Source organism: Paralichthys olivaceus, chromosome 24 (assembly GCF_024713975.1).
Source record: "Paralichthys olivaceus isolate ysfri-2021 chromosome 24, ASM2471397v2, whole genome shotgun sequence".
Lineage (NCBI taxonomy): Eukaryota > Metazoa > Chordata > Actinopteri > Pleuronectiformes > Paralichthyidae > Paralichthys > Paralichthys olivaceus.
In genome coordinates this window covers 465,368-477,760 of record NC_091116.1, presented here as the reverse complement: position 1 = coordinate 477,760, position 12,393 = coordinate 465,368, and the positions used below count along the sequence as shown (strand labels likewise).

General features: G+C 41.2%; 2 protein-coding genes and 1 non-coding gene across 5 annotated transcripts; 2 read left to right on the top strand and 1 right to left on the bottom strand.

Annotated features, from left to right (window-relative positions):
• Positions 1-584: 584 nt before the first annotated feature.
• On the bottom strand, positions 585-666 carry trnas-cga (transfer RNA serine (anticodon CGA)). The gene has a single exon. It is a non-coding gene; the product is annotated as a tRNA-Ser (tRNA).
• Positions 667-1,102: 436 nt separating this feature from the next.
• LOC109640079 (small integral membrane protein 11-like) lies at positions 1,103-3,132 on the top strand. Of its 2 annotated transcripts, XR_011240285.1 has the most exons (4): positions 1,103-1,244; positions 1,871-2,087; positions 2,375-2,896; positions 2,957-3,132. XR_011240285.1 is itself a non-coding variant. In XM_020103872.2 (3 exons), the coding sequence occupies exons 1-2, from the start codon at positions 1,230-1,232 to the stop codon at positions 2,057-2,059; spliced, it is 204 nt and encodes a 67-aa protein (XP_019959431.1). In that variant the 5' UTR covers positions 1,103-1,229; the 3' UTR covers positions 2,060-2,087; positions 2,375-3,132. The 2 variants fall into 2 exon arrangements, 1 of the variants encoding a protein (XP_019959431.1); XM_020103872.2 differs by having other exon boundaries at positions 2,375-3,132.
• A 1,297-nt stretch (positions 3,133-4,429) lies between these two features.
• On the top strand, positions 4,430-11,868 carry slc19a1 (solute carrier family 19 member 1). 2 transcript variants are annotated; one of them, XM_020109642.2, is made up of 6 exons: positions 4,430-4,527; positions 5,460-6,094; positions 7,018-7,804; positions 8,619-8,811; positions 9,198-9,339; positions 9,651-11,868. In XM_020109642.2, exons 2-6 carry the CDS (start codon positions 5,792-5,794, stop codon positions 9,849-9,851), a joined length of 1,626 nt encoding a protein of 541 aa, XP_019965201.2. In that variant the 5' UTR covers positions 4,430-4,527; positions 5,460-5,791; the 3' UTR covers positions 9,852-11,868. The 2 variants fall into 2 exon arrangements, with proteins under 2 accessions (XP_019965201.2, XP_019965202.2); XM_020109643.2 differs by having other exon boundaries at positions 4,482-4,882.
• Positions 11,869-12,393: the final 525 nt, after the last annotated feature.

Sequence of the window (12,393 nt, the reverse complement as noted above, 5' to 3'; positions counted from 1 at the left end):
GAGGCGTCTGATTGTATAAATATTAATTTTGCAGCATGAAAACAAACCCAGACGTGCGTCCAGATTTAAAAAGTTGAGATAAAGAACAACATCTCAGCATCACGGAGTCAGTGCAGGATCCCACGAAGACACAGATAAATGATGGTGACACCAAAAATGTTTTTTTAATGACTATGTCATTATTTTTAAAGTCTCCCCACTTAAAGAATCTAGACGCACTGCAAACTGCTGCATGTGACGTCCCCTTGGTAATTAAAGCTGTGGTGCATGGCAACAATAGCTGCATTAACCGATCCTAATATTGTGAATGCTATTCAATTCCTAACAACGCCTAACAATGCAACACAAATACTGACAACTACCTGCTAAATCCTGATTTTAATGAGACAAACAAAAGAATAACATTTCTTGTCACACATCAGCTTCAGTGACTGAGGGAAGTTGACATACGGCAGTCTGCAGAGGTTTTAAGACACTTTAAGTAGTTTTGCTGCTTTTTAAACTGTGGCATGAGCAGTGGTTTGGATCCTGGTCACAATGACATGTATTCTTTTAATATATTTGCAACAACAAAAAGAAAATTTCGTCACGAACAGGATTCGAACCTGTGCGGGGAAACCCCATTGGATTTCGAGTCCAACGCCTTAACCTCTCGGCCACCGTGACAGTGAAATCGACATGTGAAATTGATCTTTTTTAAATCACTCTACACGATAACTTCGTCATCAACACTTTTAATTGCACAAAGCCAACAGATTCAGCCACAGCAATTAAATCTAAAGCGACGCCAAACCTTGGATAATCTTATTTTTATATTGTGGCTAAAATAAAGATTCAACATTCAGCCACACGTCGTCATTACGTGAAGAGTAATGATGCGTTCAATTCTCGGCATGAATATGTGGACATGACTAGTAAATTAAAAAACTAAAAAAATGTAATAAATATATAATGAAAACAGCTCGATTGTTTCTGTGTTAGTACTGCAGTGGTTGAGACGCACCCCGAGCTCTGTCGTCAGCTATAACCGGAAACGTTTCCATCTGCGTGTGTGTTTTCTCCGTGGGTACGTGAAAGCAACACAGGTGACGTCCAACAGATATCGCGTGTTGATTGGCCTCTAAAGCACAAGCCCCGCCTTCTCCAGAGGAGTATTAAAGCAGCTCTGGCTAACTTCGAGAGCGAAAGTTAAAAGTACTAAAGCTGAAGTCAACGCTGCCGACGACAAAATGATCAACTGGAACGTAAGTACTTTGAAATCCACGTTTATTGTCTTTAAAGGATGATTGTGAATGTGTCGTCCTCGCTGTACATGTAGGGTTCGGGATTGATTTGAATTTTAGCTCGGTGTGTTTGTTTTTAGCCCGCTAGCATGACGCTAACGGTGCTCCCGCTGAGCACGCTGTCTTGTCGCGTCATGTTTACTGTTTACCGTCATGTTGAGTGAAGTTATGTTTGAGTAGCTTTGGAAAAGTTGAAAGACTGACCAGGGAGAGAGGAAAGTGGAAACATGTATAGAAATAAAAGCCACTTGTAAGAAAATACCTAAGCCGAATTAAAGAGTGTGTTGTCACATGGTGTGCAGCTGCCTCCCCAACTCACACACCCCCCCGTGCCTGTTACCAAATTATCCCCCCCACAGACAGCTGAGGCCTCTGGTGGATAACAAGGGAGGGGGAGCAACATGTCCAGGGTTCCAGAGCTCTCTTTCCCCTTCTTTCATTCCCACACACTCTTGTTTTCCGGGGATGGTCTATTTACTGTGGGTTCGCCTCAATCAAAGCAGCTCTGTGTCCACCGGAGATGCATTTCCTCTGCGACTTTGTAATAATTTCCACCTCAGACATGACCTCTCTCTGTCCTTCTCCAGGTTTTGAACAATGTCCCCGTCCTTCTCTACATCCTTGCCCTGAAAACACTGCTGCTGTGTTTGGGGTTCGCTGGGGTGAAGATCTACCAAAACAAGAAAGTCGAGGCGGCCATGAAAAGGGAACAGGCGGAGAAAAGTAAGCTGGCCCAACGGACGCAGGAGCTCTTAGACAACTTGAAGGAAGACTGAGCAGAGGAGAGAAGCTGCTGAAAAACAGGTACGGCACGTTATCTGGTCAAAAAGATCAGTTAAATTACTGTGGCCTCATGGATGCTTCCATCAGCCTTTGCAGCGATTTCAAAAACACTAGACGACGCTAGACACTACACATTGTCCAGGCCATGAGACACTGGCACTTTGTTGAATATTAATGAATTTCTTATACTATATATATACTTTGTTTATGTAATATACAGTAGGAAGCTTATAGACCCATAGTGGACAAGTTGTGTTAACAAATTATTGATTGTGATCCATCTCACTCTTTTTCCTTCTCTTCTCCAGGGAAACCTTGTACCAACCAGAGTATTGAATCATCTTCTCCAGAATGAGCCAGACGCCTGACTGTTGGCAGTAGATGGGCTTTTCTGTGCTTCAAGAAGTTGTTCGAGGTTCCAGTACTGGGACAGATCACCACGTCAGTTTTATACATAACCATATTTTAATAAGATAAAATGACTGCAGATTACTGTGGAATCTGCAATGAGACGGAGAGGATACTTTTATTTATTCATTTATTTTCCATAAACATGACCCCAGTGAAAGAAATCGACCTAAATGTAAAACACAAGCATCAGCATCAACTTGTCATTTACTCCAGACACAGACCCAGACTTTGCGATGCACCAATATTGATGATAATCATATATTCAATCAATTCATTATTCATATCATGTTAGAAATACAGTTTTTTGGAGTAGTTGATGGTATTTGAAGTGTGAGTTATTTGAGTAATAACTCTGATTAGAAGAAACAGTCAGACCAAATTTGGGGGACTTATTATTTATTTTATTAAATCATAGTTATGTACATAAAATGCCAATGGGTAAAATGTACCTGCGGCTGTTTATCAAAATACAGCCGCAGGTACATTTTACCCATTGGCGGTTCTAGCATTCAACTTTCAATCAACACATCAGCCTGAGGGAGCATGCTAAGTCTGCGATGGGATTTACTGTACATCTAAGTGTACACATTTGTATTTCATTGTTACATGTATTTGTAAAAAGATAAACACTCAATAAATAATGTTAAACAAGAAATTGACTGACAACAGTTATTACTTTTTTATTTTCAAACTTTGGATGTTGTGATAACATAATTGTGGAGCTGAAAGGGCTGGGAGAGAACCTGCACCACAGAGGATCAGTCAGCGCAGATGAGAGCTGTTAGCTGATTGAGCCTCATGCTTAAAAAGGCAGCAGCAACAGCAGACTCGTGTCAAGTTGGAAACCACTTGTGCGCATCAGCAACAGCAGACTCCAGACCAGTTGGAAACCGCCTGCAGGATCTGTCAAGATGAAAATGACAATTTACAATCACAGATAAAATTGCTTCAGTTGGAATTAAATGAGCTCTTTGCCAAGGATAACGTCTATACAAAACAAGAGAAAGAGTTACATGAACTGCATTGCCCGAAGAATGACAAGCAGTTGATTACTGGATGACGAGAAAACAAGGCTGCAGGCATTTGTCAGTGCAATCAAAGAGAATGATTTGGCCATGGTTAAAATCTCAAAGCATTTATCAGAGATGAAAACTGCAAAGCTAGAACCCATCAGTATGCATCAGAAACAGGAGACTCCAACTAAAGAGAGGCTGAATATCTAGAAGTGAAGTTGCAGCTGAATGCTCCTCATCTCACCTTAGTTTTGACGTACATTACCCAATGCAAACAGTCAAAGATACTGGAAGTACTGTCCAAGTGTCTGAGTAAGTAGTTCACTCCATAAGGAGACTGCCTGGCAGTTCTAAGGACATAGGTTCAAACCAGAACGGTCCTTGGTCCAAATCCATTCTGGAGCAATTTTGTATCCACAACATGTTACAAATGAAAAAGACAAATAGAACATCTGTTAGAAGAAATGAGGTCGATCTCCAATAGAGAAGTGGAGACACTATTGGACTTGGCACTTGAAGGTTCAAATCTTTAATTTTTAATTAAAAAATTTTTTAAATTGTTTATTTTCTGTGATGCAACAGTTTCACCTTCACCTTCCCTATATATTTCCATTATAAATAATTTGTATGTTGTAGCATAGCATTACTGAGATTATAGTATATACAATAATAGAAAATACATATAAACATATCCGTATGTTCATATTATTATTATTATCTTATTATGGAGAAGGCAGGAACCCCTTTATAACACTGTTTGTCCAGCAGGTGGCGAGCATGCAACACAAACCATTTGCAAAACAAACAGGAGAAATAAAATCGGAACAATCTTCTTTAAATTGTTCGTCTTTAATAAAGAATCTCAGATTAAACAATGAAACATGTGTAATCGCTTCATATCGTTCCATATGAAGCGTGTTTCAAGTTATTACCGCGGAACTTCATGTCCCAGGCTGCACCGCGGTGTTGAAGCGTGCCTTCACGCGCTCCTCGGAAATGTTTCCCTCAGTCGAGGGACGCTCTCTGCAGCGCGTGAGGTACGTAACGTTAACGTCCACGTTATTGCGCTTTCTAAAATAAGTGACTACGCGTGAACACGCGATGTGAGCACGGGTTCGCGTTCACAGTTTGAACAGCGTCAGTTCCTCGCTTTGAATGCTACATCATGAATGTTTGCTAACAGAAGCTACGGTGCTTTAGCCATGTCGCGAACTGTCGTAACTTCGCAACTCCGCCTCGAATCCTGCGTTAAAGTGTGTAGCACATTAGCAGCTAACGTGTTTAGCCCTCAGCTTGTCATGCTAGCACGTGTAGCACCGGTATGCTAACGTGCTACAGAAGGACTGACACGTAACCGAGGCCATGATGTCCACTACAACAACATACTATGAAGTATATATATATATTTATATGTGTGTACATGTATGCGGGTGTCTGTGAACTTGTAGTATATATATAATGAAGAATAATAAACAGTCTGATGAAGTTACAGTTATTTAATTAGAGTTAACATGTCTGATTGAAACAGCCTGACCCTGGCTTATTATTAAACCCACAGTCACACGTGTCACATTAAACCTCCCGTCATTCCTTCATTATCTGTTATTCTTCATTATTATGTTGGTAAATCACTGGTTCATGTTTCATCTCTAGTCTGATATTGTTTCATTTTCACTTTCAATTAATTTGCAGTGAAAAAAAACTGTCTTTGAGTCTGAGGCCCAAATGAGTTTTGTTTTTCCTTTCTCTCTTAAGTCACCGATCAGAGTAGTCTCAGTTTAATGTGAGGTGAATTAAGCTTTGGTCGAACAACGCATTCTCTCCGGGAGCTTTTTATTTTATTAACACTTGTATACTTTAAAAATGACAGTCACAGTTGATTCCAGGCCTGTCGAAGTAAAAGCAGCGTGTTATAGTTTGTTTCCCCAGTGTCAGAATAGTCTGACTAACAACATTGTTATCTTTCCAGGTTAACAATGACACCACAGGACCAGACAGTGTCACCGTGCGGACTGAGGCAAAGGTCAACACTCTCCGATACATGCGATGAACAGCATGTAGCATTTTAACTAGCTTGTCACCAACCTGTCAAACATTTTCAGTCCTCCCAGGCATGGAGAGACCCAGAGGGGTTGAAGGGGAAACCGCAGCTTGATTGACAATTCCAACCCAAACAGATAGTTTTCTGCATTTTCTTAGTTTGTTTTTTTTTAAAGAGGAGGAGTCCTCACATGCTGATTTGACACGACAAAAACAAGTTACGCTCTGCATCACAGTGTGGTCCACCAGCCAGCTGATATAATGGTTGCAGAGGACGCAGCAGAGAGTGGGGGCAGATCAGACACAGAGACAGAGATGGACCTGAAAGTGCTCGCATCTGAGACTGCTGATGAACTCCCAGACAGGGATGTGGAGATGGTCGTCTCTGCTTCCGAGGCCCCGGCTCCCTCTGATGCGCCCACAGTGGAAACCCAGGACCCCAGAACGTGGAAGTGGGCCGTGATATTTTTGTGCTTCTATGGTTTTATGTCCTCAATAAGGCCAGGGGAGGCTTTCATCACACCATATCTGCTCAGCCCCGAAAAGAACTTCACCGGGAAACAGGTCAGTTATGTCCGCAGACTAAAATGTGTTGGTGTTTGTGCTTTCAGTGTTGAATGTGAGAATGCACATTATCCAGAACTTTTCCTGCCAGGCCCTCAAAAATGTTTGCGTGAGCCCATGTGAGAAAAAAACAGGAATATGTTCAGAAATACAAGTGGGAGGGTTGATGACGTTTCTAACAAGCTAATGGAAGAATGCACATACCTCAGGATGAAGAAGAGGAGCGGACAAGTGGACAAGATTCGAGTGCTTTTTACCTCTTGTTATGAATGTGTCTGACTCAAGCAATCTCCTGAAAATGTGTCTTTATGCTATAAAGTAAACATTGATACAGCCCGTTATGAAAGAGAGACGTCGTTAAAGTGCAGACTCAAAGCTGAACTTTGAGACTTCCCCAGCTTTTCCTCTGAGCTGTCGTTACGCAGTCAAATTAATGAGTGCCCTGTGGAAAGTGAGCTGATCCATCTTACTGAGGTCCAAGGTCACATTCCTCCAAACGGGGTAAATGAAACAGGTTTTGCGAAGGCTTCGAATCACAGAATGGAGGATTCAGGATTTGTGTGTTAGTTTGATTGCCAGGTTTTTTTTCCTGATTTGACCGTGACTGACACTAACAGGAGCATTTTTGCCTTTAATCAAGTTGTCTAAATGCCTGATTACTCTCAAAACCTCATAAATCTGATTATTCTGTTGCCAGAAATGTTACAAACACATAGATCTGCTCTTACTAGGGATGTAAATAATATTTATTTCATATTTATATAAAAATCAGAGTTTCAGCGATTCATCCAGTATATTCTGCGTTGCTGCCACAACATTATTACTGCCACTGCTTCAGTATTAGGCCAAAGATCCTCTTCAATCCCACGCACTGGACTAAATATTAAAATTTTTTTTTAAACTAAATTTTCTGTCCTCTCCAGGTGACCAATGAGATCATTCCTGTGCTGACATACTCCTACATGGCAGTGCTGGTGCCGGCCTTCCTCCTGACGGATCTTCTGCGCTACAAGCCTGTCCTCGTCATCCAGGGCATCAGTCAGGTGGTCATTTGGCTCATTCTACTCCTTTGCACCTCTCTCCTCGAGATGCAGCTCATGGAGTTCTTCTACGGCATCACTATGGCGTGCCGCGTGGCATACTCCTCGTACATCTTCTCCCTGGTCAGCCCCATCCTCTACCAGCGAGTGGCCGGATACTCGCGCTCCGCTGTCCTCTTAGGGGTGTTTACTAGCTCGGTGCTCGGCCAGCTCTGCTTGTCTTTGGGCAACATCACCTTCTACACCCTCAGCGCCATATCACTGGGTTTCGTCAGCTTTAGCCTGCTCCTGTCGATGTGCCTGCCGTGGCCGAAACGCTCCTTGTTTTTTAACCAACTGCGGAATAAGGAGCAAAAGGAACTGGCTGCGTCGGGAGCCACCAAATCTGAACTGGACAAAATAAAGCCAAAAGAGAGTGAGTCATCCTCTGCCGTGCCTCCGTGCTCTGGGTCGCGCTGGAAGGATTCCTTCTTGCTGCAGATGCTTTTGGAGGTGAGAAACTTGGTGAAGAAGCCGAACCTGAGGCTGTGGTCCCTGTGGTGGGTGTTCAACTCCACAGGGTACTACCTGGTGTTGTTCAACGTCCACGTCCTGTGGAACACAGTCTACACCGCCACTGAGAACAAGAACGTTTACAACGGCGGAGTGGAGGCAGCTTCGACATTACTGAGTGAGACATTTTTAGAGCTACAGAATGTAGTTTTTACTAGAATGGTGCTTTTGAGGTCTAATCTGTTTCACGTCGTGTCAGTTGGTGCCTTTTATTCATATGTGTGCAGCTCCAGCTCACTTCATTTATACAAACAGAAAAGGGACTCATTTATCCTCAGAAACAAAATATCTAAAGCCCTGCAGTGCAATGACAGGAAGTGTCTTCCCAACTCAATTTTCTCAATAAAGGAATTTCAGGCTTAGGTGTTGAATGAGGGAGGAAAAGTTTACACATGAAATAGAATTTTACAACAACGCTGCCTCTCTTTGCTTTAATTCAGCATGAAAACACATTTAGCCTTTCAGTTGATCCAAACATTGTGCACATAAAACCTGCAGGTCCTGTTTGTGTAGAAAGAGAACACACTTATGTAGCTCATCATCTTGTGGTGCAACATAATGCATTAAGGAGGTTGTAAAGCTCTTACTCTGAAGTAATTGCATCAGGTTTAAACGTCATTGTTTGCACAGTAACCAGCTGTAAAGCACAAAGGTGGCTCCTTGTCTAAATACCACGGACGTCGTGCAAGCAGTAACATTACGTTGCAAAACCAAATCTGATAGCAGGTTAATGATGAGTGGACAGAAGCGTTGAAACCAGTGGACAACTCTTAGATATCCTGATAAAAATGTAAACATTCAAGTTAATGAAGCAGGATTTTAAACCCAATTTAGACTTTGACAGTGGGAGGAAATATTTAACCTGTGCAAAAGTGAGATTTTCACTGAATCTATCAGTTTGCAGAGCCGTGACTGACGTGTGATCTGTGCAGGTGCAGTGACGTCCTTCGTGGCAGGATATGTGAAAATCCGATGGAACGTGTGGTCGGAGCTGGTCATCGGTGTCATCACAGCAGTGCAGGCGGGTCTGATGCTCCTCATGTGCACCACAGGCAACATCTGGGTGTGTTACACTGCGTACGTCCTCTTCAGGGGCTTCTATCAGTTCCTGGTGCCTATTGCAACGTGAGTAAAGTATTTTTATACTTTATGCCCGCCTCTATGTTATTAATTGTGACATGGACCAAACCGAGACGTAAAAGTACACGTCGAATAAATTCTTCTGAAACATGGTTTCTGTCATTTAAGGTTCTTCTCACACTGGTGTCTGTTCATTTTGCCTTTGTCTTCAAAAATGGACGAAAATATTACAAAAGTTAAAACATAACTTTTCAAACAGAAACCTACTTTACATGAATCCATCAAATGAAGTGGTGCCGTGATTTACACCTTAAATTCCTGCATGATCACCTTTGAGCCTGACATACACGGGGAGCTGTAAATGCACGTAAGGTTTTCATACTATGAACTGTAAAGTATAGTAAGTAACTTATTAAGCCTTCTCCCCGTAGCTACCAGATAGCCTCGTCTCTCACCAAGGAGCTGTGTGCGCTGGTGTTTGGCATCAACACCTTCCTGGGGACCATACTGAAGAGCATCATCAGCTTCATATTTGCTGACAAGAGGGGCCTGGCAATGGATGTGCGCACTCAGGTAAAACAGTCTTTAAATAGTGTAGAAGATTCTACAAGTGTTTTCCACAAACACTGGCAACATGGAGCCTTGGCTGTTGAGTGTATTAAGATATTACAGGTAGGTTGTAATTATGTTCACACTACTTCTAACTGATTGTTTGTTGCATAGTTAGTAATGTCTCAGTGTGTTGTAGTTCTTTCTCAGTGATTTTGGTCAAACCTTCTCGCCTCGGGGCCTCAAGCAATTTCCCGCTAACGCTCCTAGATCTTCGTCCTCTCAGTCAGTGTTCGATGGAATCTGTATAATCAGATTCACTTTTCCTCTCACAGTTCCTGGTGTTCACGGTTTACTTCGTACTTCTCACCATCATCTACTTTGTCTGCGCTGCTGTGGTCATCATCCGTCACTATAGAAACCAGCCCGGAGCAGGAGGCGTGGCCAACGATCACGCCTCAGCCACAGAGCTCAGTCCCGTGGGAGTAAGTTCAGAGGCAGAACCTTTGTCTAACGGCAACAGTGCCAAAGCATAACTTCGAGAACGACGTCTCGATGCCTTGAGCTGTTTCAGGCTCAGCAGGATCCATCATTTCGACCGTAGCTGCTTTCATACGTGCACTGATGTGCGGACATTTTCCCTGACATTTTTTCAGAGAGGCTGCTCGAGACGTTTTTCGAAAACCTTCCTTGCCTCGAGTAAAAAGTCTGGAAAATGTCAGAGTGAGCCCAAGTGAGAAAATATCCAGATACCAGTGCAAAACTGGAAGAATACAAATACCTCAGGATGAAAAAGAGGAGCCGAGCACAGAGAAGACGACAAGAAAAATGTCAACTTAATACAACAAGTTTCGAGAGCTGTTGGTGGTAAGAGCCGACGTGTTTTAAATATAAACACGCTACTTCCACACGGGAAATTATACGTCATGTCCTGCCTCGTACATGCTCTACCCACCCCTCGCCTCAATGTCTGCTGTTGTTGCTGCGTCCTTTACTCGTGAAAGGCAAATTCCTGGAAAATGTCCGCACCCAATTCTCTGGGACATTTTGCGGAGTTCATGTCTGAAGTGGGCTCTTGTGATGTGGATGGAGAGGTACGTTCAGTGTGGAGTCACTGCTGAGCCTTAATCATAGAAGTGCCTCATCTTCTCATCTTGGGAGAGTTGTGTGTCTGTATTGTTTGGATGCTGGTTTGATGTGAGAAGGAAAATCTTCTGACGCTATCTATGCTTCAGTATAGAGGAGAACAGAAAGGGACCATTCATGTAATGGCCAAACTTTAACTTCTTTTGTATTTTGTATAGGAAACAAACATATGAGCTGTCCTCTGTCAATTCATTACTGACACATGACTTGTGGATCATTAGCCTTATTGTTATCATCGACACTCCTGATGCACTAAATGTTAGATAATAACTGTGTCAGTGCCACATCAGTATAATTACTTTTTATAAATATATATAGTTTCCTTATTGTGATAATCACATTTCCACATCACGATGTTATAAAATCAGATTATGACTGCTACTTTCTTTCGACTGAGTATTAGGGCCACTTCAAGAGAACAGATCTAGAGAATCAAATGTTAATACTACGACAATTAAGTCGTAATAAATTGAGAATCTTTGTGCGTTCTCAATACAGGATATTTTCTAAAAATACTTTTATTGTTTTTTTCTAATGTTATTACAACTTTCTTTTTGTAATTTTACAGCTTTTTTCTCTCTGACTGTAGTCTCTTAATTTCTTCTCATTAAATTGAAACTCTTCTGACTTTTTTTCTCATCACACAATATTTTTAATTAGTTTTTTCAATATTTTCAACTTTTTTTTAGGAACTATGATTTTGTTTCTCAGTAAAATATGACTTAACTTTTCTAATATGACGTTTTTCAAATAAGATCTCAAATGTATTCTTGCAATATCACCTTCATTCTTATTCCCTTATTGTAATGTTTGTTTTACTGTGTGACCCTAATACTCAGTCGTAAACTCCTCCCACTGCCTTTCTATCAGTTTACACTGCACATTATTATTTTTGTTGTTACACTGATAATGTTGATCTTTGACAACCATCTCTAAATTTAGATACATCTGGTACAGAGTGTGTTGTGTAGGAAAAACTCTCTTTATTACCACATTGGTTTCTCGTCAGTATCTCAGTCAATATTCCTGCTGCTAATTCTCTGTCTGGTACTTGTGAGAAGAAGAAACTCAGAGACGAGCTTCAGCTCCAGGGTCAAAACTCAGCTACTTTTACAATGAGAAACTGAAGAAGACGCTGGTGTCAGGCCTGAGGGAAACATAGGAATGTAACAGACATTCAGTAAGAAGAGGCTGAGTGTTTCTTACACTAGTTTCTGTTTATGAAGTTAACTGAGCTTTGAGTTGGATTACATTCAGAATGTAGAGATATTTTTTATTTTGATTGAAATAGTTGCTGAGTAATGATGAAACTGTGAATCTGTCTGAATGCTGTAAAAGGAAAACTAATGTAAATCAGATGTTTATTTTGTATTCACAAATAAATGACATTTAATGGATTAAAGAAAAGCCCCTTGATTATTATTCTGATTAAACATCATTTACACATCGGAGGTGAGGTTTTATTGCAGAGAAAGTTTGTTTGAATATTTAAGGTCAGAAAAAGTTTGGCCCATGATCCATTTATAGCCGAACATTTTCTTCTTGCAGTTTTCATCTATTGGTTGTGATGCTTTCATCTCAGTTTCTTTTGATTTGAAATATTTTAGAGCCCTGAAGTAGAAAAAGTTATTTGGCTATGATCCAATAAATAACTCCTCCGTTACATCATGTGACCTCTCAGGGGTCCTGAACTTAAAGATTGGTGGCCACTGCTGGGTGATGGTTTTGTCACATGGGAACATCACATGTCACAAAGTCATTCTGTTGTGTATTACTGCACCAGTGTGAAGAACTATACATTTCCTACACCATCAAATTATTATTCCTCTTTTTCTTGATACTGAATTGGATTTTTTCAGCTGAAATAATTTGTATTTTTTACATGACAACTATTCTCCAAAGAGAACAGGTTGTTATATATTTAAACTGTGT

Excerpts from the sequence above, each read along its gene's own strand:
- slc19a1 (XM_020109642.2), top strand. The coding sequence starts at position 5,792 with ATGGTTGCAGAGGACGCAGCAGAGAGTGGGGGCAGATCAGACACAGAG. Across the intron at positions 8,812-9,197 it reads TTCCTGGTGCCTATTGCAAC|CTACCAGATAGCCTCGTCTC; the intron begins GTGAGTAAAGTA and ends TTCTCCCCGTAG. Across the intron at positions 9,340-9,650 it reads CAATGGATGTGCGCACTCAG|TTCCTGGTGTTCACGGTTTA; the intron begins GTAAAACAGTCT and ends TTCCTCTCACAG.